The 15,567-nt window shown below is 44.6% G+C and overlaps 1 protein-coding gene across 1 annotated transcript; it reads left to right on the top strand.

Moving 5' to 3' along the window:
* The first annotated feature begins 1,253 nt into the window (after positions 1 to 1,253).
* On the top strand, positions 1,254 to 15,567 carry LOC142764837 (uncharacterized). Its single transcript, XM_075865371.1, has 3 exons — positions 1,254 to 1,337; positions 3,935 to 4,257; positions 15,314 to 15,567. The coding sequence occupies exons 1-3, from the start codon at positions 1,256 to 1,258 to the stop codon at positions 15,551 to 15,553; spliced, it is 645 nt and encodes a 214-aa protein (XP_075721486.1). The 5' UTR covers positions 1,254 to 1,255; the 3' UTR covers positions 15,554 to 15,567.

Raw genomic sequence — 15,567 nt, 5'->3', positions numbered from 1 at the left:
TTTTATTCTTTCATCAGCGTTGACTGATTGGTGAATGGTTATTGATGTTTTTACGAAGGTCTATGGAGTTTTCACATTTTATTTTGTTTGTTCCGGAAAACAGCATTTTGTTTACCGTTTTGTTGTCGACAGAAGTTTAGATTCGTTCACACGTAACTGTGCTACATCTACTGTGGACGACAGACGGCAGCATACGAACATTGTGCGGTCCTAAGGCACTTCGACCATGAAAATAAACTATTTTTTTTCGCGTTGTAGTGGTTTAAGCAAACTCATTAGCAACTATCAGCTCTCGCTCATGAGGCGTTGGTAATGAAATCTGAAAAAATAACCACAATGTTATGAATAGAAGGGAAGAAAAGAAACTAGAATACGTTAAAGTGAGAGCTGTAGGAAAAAATAGATACACGCGGCAGAATCGTATATGCACCCAGCCAGAAAACTTACGTGAGAGGCACTCCTGTATACAACCTTATGACACGTGTAGAAAACCGCATTTTGTTGCCTTTCCTGCTGGAGCTCATTTACAGTCCGCGGTTGCACTTGTTGTGAAAGAACAATGTCAACATTGCTAATGCTGGTGCAACATTTGCACGCAAAGTCTCTCCGTCAGGCGCATAAAAGGTTGGACTTGGCTACGTATTCGCACCATAGGATCTAAGGTGTGTCACTTCTAAACACAGTAAGCCGATGTGCCTGAACACAACGTTGCAGTTTCTTTAGAGATTTTCATTGCAAATAATGCTAGCGGCTGCCAATACAGTTTGTGAGGTATGCTACGAAAAATGCACTTCGTTGAAACGTGTTGCTTTGTGTTAGTGAAAGTTGCCATTTGAAAAAAATATAGTTTTTAATGTATGTTCACCCTTATGTGTTGCTCACCTGCTTCGGAATATTATGCCATCTTATTAATTATACTTTTTACTGAAATAGTTTTTTCAGGCTAGTGCAGTAATTTAGCAGAAAATATAACATCTTAGAAGATTATATACCGTCTAACTCATGTTCTGTATTCGCTTATAGTATCTAATAATCGTGCCTGGCATAATTATGTCATCAGATAAATATATTGCTATAATTTCCCTCTTACCGCACTCATAATGGTTCTCTACAGTGCTACTCGTTCGAAAGAATGGAATCGATTTGTCCTTACGTTTAGAATAGGTGCGAGAAACATGTGTGTTGGAACGTCACATCAGAGATAGTAACGATAACATGTATTTCTTGTCGTCTTTGCCGCAGCACAACATACAGCATGAAAACCTGTATAGGGAAAGACTTGCTGTTTGCTTTCTGCTCTCTTGTTTTTGCCAGCGTACAAGCCGTAAGTGCACAAGGTAAGAGATAACTCATCGACTTTGTTGAAGATTGGTAGGGCTGACAATATACACCATGAGCCAAAAAAGGGAAGAAACGTTAGGTATTGTGACAGAGATCGTTTGTGGTGTAGCGTTTAACATGGATTAAGTTTGAACACAATGTTGGTGCGTCGCGTCCTGGTCCATGTTTTATATATAGAGCAGCGTACGGGCATTTGAATTGCTTTTAGTATTTTTCATCTTTTGTGATATACTCGGCGAAAACTTCTCTTGACACTGGAGCAAAGCCTACGGAAACCGGGCTTTTGCGCATTCGTGGTTCTCCCCAAGTATTATGCCAGCTTGCGGTCAATGTCAGTTTTGCTCTCTCGCATCGTTAACGTGTTTAAAGTATTCTTTACAACAAAATCAGGAATGACAGAAACATTTCTATTTTCTAGTGTACAATTGATTGCTATATGAGGGTGAGTTTTTTTTTATGAGGAACAAAACAGCGCTGTTGTAGCGGCACGCTGACGCATTAACGGCGCAGAGGCCGGGATCGCTTTGGAAAACGCGCGTGCTGAAAAGACGGCGCTAAGAAAAAAGGCATTCTTTGTAAGTGAACCACACCTGTATTTTAGCTAATAGTATCATTAACTGTTTCAATTTTACATTGAATAAAGCAGCACTTCTTACATATAGGCCAATGAGAAAATTATACGTAAGATTTGGTGCTTTTTGTGAGGCGTTGTAGCGAGTTTCTCTCCGGCTCTGAAGCTTCATAGTGGTGTCAAGAAAAGTTGTCGCCGACAATAGAAGCCCTTGAGATCTCACCCTTTAGCGAGATCTCCAGGGCTTCTATAGCTCTAAATATGAGAGCAAATACAGAAGACAAATTAGCTTTGGTTCATGTAAATTTTAAGTATAATAAAAAAACCACGCATGCACGACCTATAATCAGTAAAGAAAAACGTCGCATTGAAATTAACCGGCTCACCAGGGCATACGCAAATTACGGCGCGATCTCTTCTACTCTTAGGACCCATGATTTTCTTCCTTTTTAATACATAAGTGGCCTATTGAGCACTTTACACGTCTGATGCTTCAGCATATTCCACAAAAATTTTGTGTGTCGCGCTGAATGCAGTGTTTGAATGCTGCAGCGTCAGCGTGGTTTCTTTTTTGACCATTCAATTATAACAAGGATACCGTAAATGAGTCGGGACTAGTACTTTACACATTTCCTTGTGGCGGGCTTATTGAATAGCGTGTCGAATATATTATGTTTTTGAGTGTAAGTTTTTTTTAAAAACAAGGTTCACTATATGGTTCAAATACATTAAAACAACTTTTGAATGCATTGAATGTGGATAGTCAGTGAAACATCGTAAAAAATTTGCTTGGCTATGCAGCATCTAAGTAGTGTGAGCTAAGGTGCTCCACTAGGTGAGTAGCACGTTTAGCCTCCTTCTGTTTGTTCTCATGCTCAACCGCTACTTGCCAGGCCGCTACTTCGGGATCTGATGTGTTAAGCTTCTCCACTCTTTGCTGAGCTGAGCAGCGATTTCACCCTCCTCCTTGACTATACCACACTGACAAATGTTAAAATATATCTACACTCCCAGTGATACCACTGCGCATGTACACACCCACTGATATGTACACCCCAACCGATACCTCTGTGAACCATGTGACGTCACTGCTCCTCGCGCATGCGCAGCACTGTTCTCCAGGAGCCATGCGAAGCTGCTCAATCTAAGCTAGTGTAGCTCACGCAGGAACAGTATTTTGGCATCTACCTACCTCATCACTGCATATTGTTTAATAACAATAAAATCAGGAAGTAACGTCATAGAAGTAATAAGAAAGAAAAATTGTACTGCCTGAGGTATATTCTAATAAATGGGATGTAGAAGTGAAAAAAGTATAGCGGACAAGGAGGCAACTTGCTGCTGGTAGATACCGATCCTAAATTACAAGTTACCATTGTCCGTCGGCGTTGACGTGGACCACGCGTTGCGCTGATGCTGAATATAACTTCTGCGTGTCTCTGAAAAAAAGCAGCTCAACCAAACGTATAGAATGTCTCGTTAGTTCAAGGAGGTGGCAGAACCTGTCAGTGAGGATGGATCGCATTGCGGTGCCAAATTTCTTACGGAGCACTGAAAATATATCCGTGTTGCGAAGACGTTGCTAGATAAAACACCGCCACTACACATGTACTACGTAAAATGCTCAAAGGTTTGACACATCAAATATGTAAGCACACGAGTGAAAAAATATTGTTAAAACCTAAGTTAAAAATTATCTTAAGAAGACATTTTCCAAATAACGTAACTAAAATTTATAACAGCTGAATGATTGGGATGCAATCACAATAGCAAACGGCATGTTTGGGTTTTGAAATGAGCCTTCAGTTTTCCTTGATTGCTTTATTGATGTAGTGCAGTGCTCTTCTTTTGTGAGAATATATAGTTAAATGTCTCTGTCTTCAACTGAGTATTGGCTCCGATGTTTCCACAGTGTAGATTCGGGATCAATGAGGTAGCCTTGATAACATACCTTCAACTGAAACAGGTGTATTGTTTGCCATTGAGATATCAATCTTGCGCTCTTTTTCTTTTCACCGACAGATAAACGTGACTTTTCTGATGTTGACACCGTGGAAATGGTAGAGAGTGTCTTGCGGAAGCTGCCACATTTGTATACAGTACCAAACATGAAACCAGTGGAATTAATTCTCGGAATTACCTTTGGCCCTGTTCAGTTGAAAGGCGCGGACATTTTTAAATTTTATGGTCCCGTGTCAAAATACTGCCGTAACGGAGCCAGGCTCGTGCAAGTCGACATCATAGCTGACCACCCCATAGACTTCTTCACACCCTGGAAGATATGCAGTGTAAAGGAGGGCGTTCTTGGAGTTCAAAGAACTGCCAGAGTCACGGTCACCTTTGAGGTAACTCCCAAAGCTTAGACTGTCGTTTTTTTTCAACGTTTTTTTTGCCATACGCTGTTGTAATACCCATCATAATCTTCATATACATAATCATTATTACCAACCATTATAGTTTCACTATAAGTGAATGGTTGATGCTGCGATGTTAATGTTACTCTCTGTCATGCCAGCTGATTTCTTTTTCTGTCTTCGAAGAAGTTAAAACTCGTGTTCATGTGCACTAAAAGGCGAATATTTAGCGGGGCTGTGGGGTGTGGGTAATGACACCTATGTCATTTTTTCGTGCTAAGGAATGTCAACTTTAACAAAGCAAAAATTAACTATATAGTCCTGTTGAGTTTATTAAAATTACTGCGTAGAACAAGCACAATCGTACCAACAGTACCACCTCCATCAGGAGCTGCGTTTGCATTCCTTGTTATTGATTGCTTCGTTTTAAAACCATGGGTGGTAAAAGTTCACGAGAACTTCCACCATGATATCCTAGCTGCCTAACATATCGTCCTTTAAAACTTAAAATTTGAATAATTAATATTTCATTCGCACTTGTTTTTCGTTGCCGATCCGTCTCACGCGTTTCGTGTCCCGCCAACGGTCACTTACTTACTCCTTATGGTAACAGCTATTGCAGCCCTACCTGTTAATTTCCTTATTCACTCTGCTCCCTCTATATCTCTTGAGATAATGCCTATTGTATTGCGAAATCGTACCTCTATATTAATTGATGAAGTTTGACGTCCCAAAACCACGATCTGAATATAAATGACGCCATAGTGGAGAGCTCCGAGAATTTCGACTCGCTGGGGTTCTTCAAACTGGCCCTTAATCTACCCAGACGGGCCTCAAGAATTTTCGCCACCCTCAAATAAAGTGCAAGAAAACGTGCAGGTGAGGGGCACCACTGGCTTCAGGTGTTAGTGTTGTCATGTTATCGGTGGTAGCGTTGGGAGTAAATCTTGTGCCATAGCTACTGCTGTAGGTGGCACAGTGCTTCCTGTTGCCACAATACATAACAAGATTATACATAACTTTGAAAGGTGACGTTAATGTTACGCACTTGAATCCCAGCTGCAGTGGCCACATTTCAAAGGAGGTGAAACAGTGGTGTCCCGGGTACTTAGATTTATGCACTCGTTAAGGAACACTTTATGGTCAAACTTTAAAGAGCTCTCCACTACAGCATTCCTCATAATCGTATTGCGGTTTTGCGAATGAAACCCCCAATAATTATTATACAGTGACACCTCGGCTAAAGTGGGATTGGCTTTTTGGTATAAATCTCTCTCAGACTGAGCCAATATAGATATATTTGCGATACGAATCTCATGAAAATATTGAAAATATTTGTATCATCTGACATTGCTTTTGCTTTTGTACGAGCTTTTTTCCCTTCTCTAGAACCCTCTCTAGAACTAGAAATAATTCGCTTGTAACGTTCCCTCCTTCAGTTTACGTTATTAGGCTTACCGTTTATGTAATTACTAATACGTATAGCTGGCTCCCGTCTGAGGGCCACTGTTTTCTTCTAAGTCTTTTTACCAGAGAGATTTTTAATTTACTACCCCAAAACGTCACCTAAATAGCATTCAGCGTTTCAGGCAGGGCCTGTCTATTCTTTAGCAGTTATAAACTTCTCGCGTGTAATTTTCATGCACTCCCAACACCCGTAACATATACGCTCAACGTAAGAATCATATGGAAGTAGCTGATAAGCCGGAAAACAGGTGCGCGCAACTCGTCAGTTTACAGGAAACGCCAAAATAGGGATACGACCACTTGAAATCAGCAAAACTCCGACTTGCGGGCACATTGAAACCAACCGTGTCAATATTGTGCAAGACAGAAAGAAGTTAGGAGAAATCAAACGCGTGGAAAGAAGGGTCATTCAAGCCACTAATCCGGTATAAACTGGCAAGGTAATATGTTCGAAACCACAGAGGCTGTGTGTTTTTAAATAGGAAAATTGGATTTTTAGGCATTTAGAAAAAAAGGAGAGGCGAGCTACGAGGCAGGTGAAGCCGGGTACTTTAGGCGGTCAGGTTGCTAATAAAGGAACATTGCTAATAATGTGCAAAAGACCATCTACTCACAGATAACACAGCAGCCAAGCATGCCGTGATGAAATACGGTTTGAACAGAGATGTCGAACCATTCCCAATTCTCTATGTACTCAAGATATGTGAGGAAAGAATCGTTAAAAAAACAGAGGGAGGTCTGGGGTGCGGCCTTAGCGGCGACCATCTGCCGGTGATGCACTCCCTCACCAGCCTAGGATCGGCCACCCTGGTGCAGTACCTGGCCACAACCTCCTGTGTATACAGTGATTAACCCTTGGCCCTCAGTCCCCACCAGCTGCGAAAGAACTGTCCAAGGCGGCGGTCAGACCTAGCTGTGACGCAGCGGAGTGTGCAAGAAATTTCTTTGTATGGACAGGCTGCCATTGGAATTGTAATCTTACCATGGCTACCTTCAACACTGGAACGCTATTTAGTGAGGCTACTGTAGCTGTGCTATTCGAGGAATTAGAGGGTGTTAAATGGGATGTAATAGAGCTCAGCGAAGTGAGGCGGACACGCGAGGCTTATACAGTGCTGAAGAATGGACACCAAGGATTAGTGGACAGAAAGAATGGATGCTACCAAGGATTATAGACAGAAAAGAACGAGGAGCAGGGGTTTGTAGCGCCTCAATACGCCGCTCGACAAGAAAGAAGGCCACACGGCGCGCCGCGGGACGTTTCATCCTCAACCGTGTGCTGGTACCATCACCGATTCGGTGCTTCTGCTCGCAAGTGCACTCGCCCGTGCTCCTGGTCGGGAAATGCGACGACCGGCCACCGATGGCGGCAAGTGGTACTGGTCGAAAATCTTGCCGTCTTTTCTATGTTTCTGATAAGATCACTGGCGCTTGCTTCCTAGTCGACACAGGAGCCCAGGTTAGCATCAACCCGGCCTCGTGTGCAGATCGCCGTCGCAACGAACAGACCTGCCCACTCCAAGCGATAAACAATTCCGCCATTCGCACATACGGCCAAGGCTCTCTTACACTTGACCTTGGACTACGCCGTACGTTCCGCTGGATTTTCATCCTCGCTGACGTCTCGCAAGCTGTTCTTGGAGCTGACTTCGTCAGTTTTTTCAACCTTGCTGTGGACATGCATGCTCATCGCCTCATTGATCTCAACACCCGCCTCTTCATCAACGGGACTGCGAGCTCTCACACCTGCTTCGCCGTATGCAAAAATACTCGATGACTTTCCCAGCATCACGAAGCCGCACACCAGAGAGTCGCCAGTGAAGCATTCCATCCCTCACCACATTGTCACCACTGGACCTCCCGTTTTTACACGACCCCGTCGACTATTTGGAGAACGCCTCGCCATCGACGCCGTGAGTTTGAGCACGTGCTCGAACTAGGCATTGTGCGGCCTTCCTCCAGCAACTGGGCGTCGCCACTCCACGTGGTGCCGAAAAAATATCCTGGCGACCGGAGATCATGTGGGGATTACCGCGCTCTCAATGCCCACACCTTACCATACCGCTATCCACTTTCTCACATACAGGATTTCACATCAAATTCGGCTGGGCGCACAATCTTCTCTAAGATTGACTTAGTGAAGGCCTACCATCAGATTCCTGTAGAACCCGCCGACATTCCGAAGACGGCCATCACCACCCCATTCGGTCTGTTTGAATATGTGAGGGTGCATTTGGATTGCGCAACTCTGCATAGACCTTTCAGTGCACTATCAACGAGGTCACGCGATGTCTCGATTTCGTATTTGCCTACCTTTATGACCTCCTTGTAGCAAGCTCATCCGGCTCTGAGCATGAAGCCCACCTGCGCATGCTGTTCCACCGCCTGGATGATTACGGCCTCGTAATTAATCCCAATAAGTGCCTCTTCGGCGTCGCTACAGTAGAGTTCCTAGGCCACCTTGTCACTCCAAAGGGTATCCAACCACTCGCCAGCAAAGTGAAGGCTATTCAAAACTTTCCACCCCCGACTTCACTGAAGAGACTCCGAGAATTTCTGGGCCTACTAAGCTTCCATCACCGCTTTTCCCAAAGTGCGCCACATTCCTAAAGCCCTCGACTGAACTATTGGCAAAAAATAAAAACCCGGCTGTGCCACTGGAGTGGCCCAAGGACTCTGCATCTGCCTTTGGCACTGCCAAGAAGGCTCTGGCAGAGGCTACCATGCTCATACATCCCGTTCCTGATGCCCCAATTGTCTCATCACCGATGCATCAAGCGTGGCAGTTGGCACGGTTCTCGAGCAGCACGTATTCAGTTGGCAGCCCCTTGGGTTTTTCTCGCAAAACCTGAAGCCTCCAGAGACAAAATACAGTACATTTGCCCGAGAACTCCTCGCGGTATCCCTCGCCATCAAACATTTTCGTCATTTATTGAAGGGCCGGAACTTTTACGTCGTTACAGACCACAAGACCCTGAGGTTTGCCTTCCATCGCAATCACAGCAATTATACTGCACGGGAGATCCGTCAACTATGCTTTATTTCCGAGTTCACTGTGGATCTCAGACACGTACATGGGCCGGAAAATGCTGCTGCTGATGCATTATCCCGCAGCGATGCCTTGTGGACCCAGCCACCACTAGACATGGAAGAGCTAGCAGCTGCCCAAAGCAACCATCCTGAGCAGCATCGTCTTCGCTCTTCATCCACGTCTCTATCGTTCACTGAGTGCCCGCTTTCATTTTCTGCCTCATCAATAACGTGCGAAACGTCTACTGGTGTCCCTCGGCCCTTCGTGCCTTCAGCTTTTCGCCGTTCACTTTTTGATCAATTGCACAGCATGAGCCATCCTGGTATTCGTGCGACCCAGAAGCTAGTCACACTTCATTTCCTTTGGCCAAGCATCAATGCTGATGTCCGACGCTGGGCTCGAACCTGCCTTGAGTGCCAGCGCGTTAAAGTTCACCGTCACACTGCCATGGCAACATCCCCGTTTCGGCCTCCAGACGCAAGGATTTCTCACGTTCATCTCGACATCCTTGGTTCTCTTCCATCATCGCAAGGAGCCTGTTACCTCCTGACATGCGTGGATCGCTTCACCAGATGGCCGGAAGCGTTTCCCATTTTCGACATTACAGCACCAACAGTTGTCAAGGCTTTCACAAACGGCTGGGTGTCGTGCTTTCGATGCCCTTGTGTCGTCACCACTGATCGCGGTCGTCAGTTTTAATCGGTCCTTTTCACCGTACTTGCCAATAACCTGGGCATTTAACACATCCCACAACTGCCTACCATCCTTCCGCCAATGACATGGCCGAACGGCTTCATCGACAACTGAAAGCTGCCCTCACTGCTCACCAGCCAAGGAAACGTTGGCTCAACCACCTGTCTTTCGTACTTCTGGGCATCCGATCAGCATTGAAATTGGATCTCGGCTCCTCATCAGCCAAACTGATCTATGGCGTTTCCCGGCGTCTTCTAGGAGAATTCTTCGAGCCATCATCGCCACGTTCCACTCACGATGCCTCCACGTACATTCGAGAGCTGCGCACCACGTTTAGCGACCTTGCTCCAGTGATTCCTGCCGACTGACACCCCCAGTCTGTCTTCGTCAGTCAGGATCTGTACGACTGCAGTCTTGTCTTTGTTCGGCGTGACCAAATACGGCCACCACTGACACCAGCCTATGATGGCTCATTCCACGTACTCCATCGTACACTTAAGACGTTCACACTGGACATCAATGGCCGTGAAGACGTCGTGGCTGCTGATTGACTGAAACCTGCGCATATCGCCGCTCTCGCGGCAGCGCGGTTTCAATCTAAAGTCTGGATGCCAACATCCAAGCATGTCCACTGGGCGACTTCTCTGGTGATTGCTACGGCTCTCGCTCTACGGAGGGGGCCCGGTAGCGCCTCAATGCGCCACTCGTCAAGGACGAATTTTGGCATTTAGGCCGCGCAGCGGGTGCAGCGCGATAATAAAAAAAATGAGTTCGAAAACTGAACGCTGTCAGGGCTGGATGTTTCCCGTGTTAGCTCCGACAGGTTTATCATACAGAAGAATGTCACTGGCAAGATAGAAGAATACTGTAGCATCAGTGAGAGGGTGGCAAGTATCATAATTAAGTTCAACAAACGTTACAAGATAAAAGTGGTACAGGCCTACGCACCTAAATCGATTCATGATGATCATTTGGTTGAACGCTTTTACGAAGACGTAGAGTCAGCCAATATTAAAGTAAGGACACAGTATCCTATTTTTATGGGTGACTTTAATGTCAAAGTAGGCAAGAAACAGGCCGGAGACCATGCAGTAGGGAATATAGCATTGGCTCAAGAAATGCCAGAGGGGAGTTATTAGTAGAGTTCGCAAAACTTAGTAATTAACGGCTTATGATTAACATCTTCAGAAAACGGGCTAACCGTAAGTGGACGTGGTGCAACCCTAATGGGGAAACTAAAAATGAAATTAGCTTCATTCTGTGTGCACACTCACACACTTACAAGATGTAGAAGTAGTTGGCAAGATTAGATGCAGTGACCATATAATGATATGAACTCGTATTCACCTAGATTTAAAAAGCAAAGACAAAAAATTATGCGCAATAAGCCAATAATGAACTGGCGGTGAGAGAAAAAATACAGTAATTTGCAGTTTCGCTTCAGAATCAATTCGAGGCACTAAATGAGACAACCAATGTTAGTGTTGACGCAATGAATGATAATCTTACTAGTATGATCAAAGAGTGTGCAACTCAAGTTGGAAATTCAGTCACTAAACGAGAAACTGGCAACCTATCTCAAGAAACGAAAAATCCTATTAGGAGCGAAAAATGATGAAAGCCTCAAATGCAACCGACAAGATAGAGCTAGAGGAGCTTTCGAAGGTAATCAATAGGCTTAAAGTAGGCAAAATCAGGAGGTATAACATGGAAAGAATTGAGCAGGCTGTAAAAAGCGCCGGAATCCTAAAAGCTGCGAAGGCAGACTTGTGCATAAACAAAAATTGGATGTATGCAATGAGAAAGAAGGAAGGCAATGTCATAACAAATATGAATAGGATAGTCAAGATTGCAGAGGAGTTCTACAGAGAGCTGTACTGAAGTCAAAAGAAGCGGAATGGTATTGTGAGAAACTATAATCGTCGAAGAGAATTCGACATCCTACCACTGATGATAGGAGAAGTAAGGAAAGCCCTAGAAGGAATGCGAAGAGGCAAAGCCGCTGGTGAGGATAAAGTAACAATAGACCTTCTGAAAGATGGCGGAGAAATTGTGTTAGAAAAAATTTGCCACCTTATATACAAAGTGTCTCTTGGCGGGAAGGGTACCAAAATCTTGGAAGAACGCCAACATCATCTTAATCCATAAGAAAGGAGACGTCAAGGACTTGAAATATTACAGACCGATCAGCTTACTCTCCCTTCTCTAGAAACAATTTACATAAATAATAGCTAAGTGAACCAAGACGATATTAGAATTCAATCAGCCAAAGGACCAAGAAGGAATTCGTACCAGCTACTCCACTATAGACCATATTCATGCTGTCAATCAGGTAATAGAGAAATGCGCTGATTACAACCAACCCCCATACATAGCTTTCATAAATTACAAGAAGGCGTTTGACTCAGTTGAGACATCGGCAGTAATGCAGGCACTACGGAATCAGGGCATAGAATAACCCTACATAAACATACTGAGATAAATCTACAGAGGATCAACAGCCACCATAGCTCTCTATTAAAAAGCGAAAGAATCCCAATGAAGAAGGTTGCAGGAAAGGGAGACACGATCTCTTCAATGCTATTCACTGCGGGGTTACAGGAGGTATCCAGGACCGTAGACTGGGAAGAGTTAGGAATAAGAGTTAATATGGCTACCTGATTTACCTGTGATTCACTGATGACATTGCCTTCATGATTAACTCAGGGGACGAATACAGTTCATGATTACTGAACTGGATATGGAAAGCAGAAAGGTAGGTCTGAAAATCAATATGCACAAACTAAAGTATGTGCAACAATCTTGGCCGAAAACAGCACTTTGTGTTACGTGGAGAGACGCTTGAAGTTCTAAAGGAATATGTCTACTTAGGACACGTAATAACCACGGAGCCGGACCACTAGATTGAAGACTCTAGATGAATAAGAATTAGGGGAGCACATTTGCAAGCCCTCTCAAGTCATGACTGATAGATTGCCACTATCACTCAAGAGAGAGGTGCACAACAGCTTACCTAGTCCTTACCTACGGAGCAGAAACTTTGAGGCTTCTAAAGAGGGTTTAGCTTAAATTGAGGACAATGCAGTGAGCGATGGAAAGGCAAATGATAGGTGTAACCTTAAGAGACAACAAGAAAAGAGCAGAGTGGGTCAGGGAACAAACCAGGGTTAAGGATATCATAGTTGAAATAAAAAAATGGACATGGGCAGGACACGCAGCACGTAGACAGGATAATTGGTGGTCATTAAGGGTAACTGACTGGATTCATAGAATAGGCAAACACATGAAGGGGATTCGATTGATTGATATGTAGGGTTTAACATGCCAAAACCACCATATGATTATGAGAGACGCCGTAGTGGAGGGCTCCAGAAATTTCGAGTTCCTGGGGTTCTTTAACGTTCGCCAAAATCTGAGCACACAGGCCTACAGCACATCCGCCTCCATCGGAAATGTAGGCGCCGCAGTCGGGATTCCATCCCGCGACCTGTAGGTCAGCAACCAAGTACGTTAGCCACTAGACCCCCGCGGTGGGGCAAACGCATGAAGGGTAGACAGAACGCATAAAGGGAAGGTAGGTTGGTCGTTTAGATCAAAAACGTTTGCGGGTATAACGTGGAAACAAAAATTGATTGATTGATATGCGGGGTTTAACGTCCCTGAACCACCTTATGATTATGAGAGACGCCGTAGTGGAGGGCTTGGAAAATTAGACCACCTGGGGTTCTTTAACATGCACCCAAATTTGAACACACGGGCCTACAACATTTCCGCATCCATCAGGAATGCCGCCGCAGCCGGGATTTGATCCCGCGACCTGCGGGTCAGCAGCCGAGTACCTTAGGTACTAGACCAGCGTGGCTGGGCGTGACAACGGAAAGCACAAGACCGGGTTGATTGGCGAATCATGGGAGAGGCCTTTGACCGGCAGTGGGCGTGGTCAGACTGATGATAATGATGATGATGATGATGATGATGATGATGCAGATGATGATGATTATAACATATCGCCACATTCGTGCGGCCATAAATCAAGAAGGGTTACTACACAACTTTGCATGAAGATAGAATGGCCTAAAAAAGATCTTGCTTGCGTGTGGTTCTAAAAGACAGACCTGCTATTGTTCTCCCATTTCATGCATGAAGACGTCTGCTTTGATGTCACAACGACATTTACCCAGGTCTGACTGGCTTGGATAGTTCTTGAATTTCTTGGCGTGAATTCCACCAGTGTCTCCTTTGAAAATTTCCCCGTGACAACAGGAATTCTCTTTTCCTGCTGCAATGCTACGAAATGAGATCAAAAAACAAGCATAACCTACGAAAAAATACTAGCGGCGAAACTGTTCTTGGTCGGCCCGCTCATGTTCGGGATCCACTGTAACGCTTGTGAAGCTTATAAACGAGAACTCGGGTAGATCTCAGAGACATTGACTAAATCCCACTACTCACAACTAGTCTATTCAAATTTAAGGCAAAAGTAAAACCAACAAACAGGCATGTTCAACAGAGATCTGTGCAGTCTGTCGAAAAACTATCATCCACGACCGGTATGTGCCACAGAAATTGTTTCCCTACGGACAACATCCACAAAAAGAAAGAATGCAACATTTGGCGATCAGGTGACCATAGTGACACTATCGTCCTGGGATACTCCCTGGTTATTCAAGGTGGTAGCTGTACACCACGTCAAAGCTCAAATAAGACTTTTTAATAAATGACAGTATTACAACATATCTGAAAGACTTGCAAAACAGAGATTCATTAGCCTGACAAAACATTGGTTCCAAATCTGCATGTTACACCGCAAATGTAGACGAAAGACGATAGTCTTGCGTCTGGAGAGAGTGAACAAAACGTTTATTTGATGTTCTGTGCAAGAAAATCGGTGAAAGGTATTCTGGAGGCGCTGCGTAAAAGTGCCTCAAGCGTGCAGCGGAGGCGAATGAGTGCATCGAGGCACGTTAGACACAAGTGCCATTTGACAGTTATCTTCTAAAACGAAGGCGTGCAGCCTGCGGAGAAAGATGCGCGTCAGTCTCGGAGGTGATAAGGTGTAGAACGCAAAGCGACTCAACGTGACGTCACCACCGTGACGTCGTAGCAATCGTTGGAAACAACTTTTTGAGCATCGCGTTGCACTGTCAGCACAGCGCGCTAAAACGCTACATCCCTAGACTTACTTGTGTGTGCCTCTTCTAGTGTAAAGGCAGTACTACAAAACTTCGAAGTGCTGTTATGTTGCCTCAGATAAGCGCGAGAATCGCTTTTTAATTGAGAATCGCACAACTATGAACGCTACAGCTTGAGTAATATTGGTGGGCGCTGCGAATGGGGTTGGCCGCTCGGTGCCGTTTGAGGCATCCTTAGGGTGGAGAAACAGACAAACAGACAGACAGACAGACAGACAGACAGACGACCAAAATGTTTCCATCGAAGGTCCCCAAAAAAGACTATAGTCTTTATATCGTCTTTAAAAGAATGCCGCCAGCTGCAGTGTTGAAACGGTGTCCGCTAAGTGGAGCTCCTTGGGTGTTTCTTTTAGGGCGTCAATTCTAGCATTCACAGGGCATAACGTTAATTCTCCTCGCCGGCAAACGGGTGCAGTTCAGGTTACTAATCTCAGATTGTTCTCTAGAAAATTTTCGAGAGGCAATCAACTAAAGGAGCTGGCAATAGGGGTACCTTTCTTTTTTTTCTTCTCAACGCTAACCTCTATCCTTCGCATTATGTTTGCTTTCTTGATCTTTCTTGTAGGATTCAAATGGAATGTTTACGTGCACTTATTACTTATGCTTTGCATAACAGCTAATGTTTTGCGATTATATGCCGGTTGTATACACTGTTTCATTTTAGGTGGCCAACGCGACTGCATCAAGTGAACCGAAAGGAGAGAGGAAGCTGGTTGTTGTAGGCGAATTGATGCCAGTCAACACCCGTGTCAATGCCGTGTACCTGCGAGGTGCTGGAGAAGTATTGCAAAACGCTGTTGGATATTCTAGAATCTTGTTGCCAGCTATATCCGACGAGCTATGGGAAGGTGCTGTGAAATTTGAACTCCGCAAGATGCTTCAAAAGGCTACCGAAGATCCATAAACTCAAAGGCTGTA

The sequence above is a fragment of the Rhipicephalus microplus genome, chromosome 6 (assembly GCF_043290135.1).
Source record: "Rhipicephalus microplus isolate Deutch F79 chromosome 6, USDA_Rmic, whole genome shotgun sequence".
Lineage (NCBI taxonomy): Eukaryota > Metazoa > Arthropoda > Arachnida > Ixodida > Ixodidae > Rhipicephalus > Rhipicephalus microplus.
Note: the sequence above shows the minus strand (reverse complement) of the source record. Positions and strands in the feature narration are given on the sequence as shown.

Bases quoted from the DNA above. Each gene is read 5' to 3' on its own strand.
- LOC142764837 (XM_075865371.1), top strand. From the start codon at position 1,256: ATGAAAACCTGTATAGGGAAAGACTTGCTGTTTGCTTTCTGCTCTCTT. The intron at 1,338-3,934 runs GTAAGAGATAAC...TTTCACCGACAG, and splicing joins ACAAGCCGTAAGTGCACAAG to ATAAACGTGACTTTTCTGAT. The intron at 4,258-15,313 runs GTAACTCCCAAA...GTTTCATTTTAG, and splicing joins GAGTCACGGTCACCTTTGAG to GTGGCCAACGCGACTGCATC.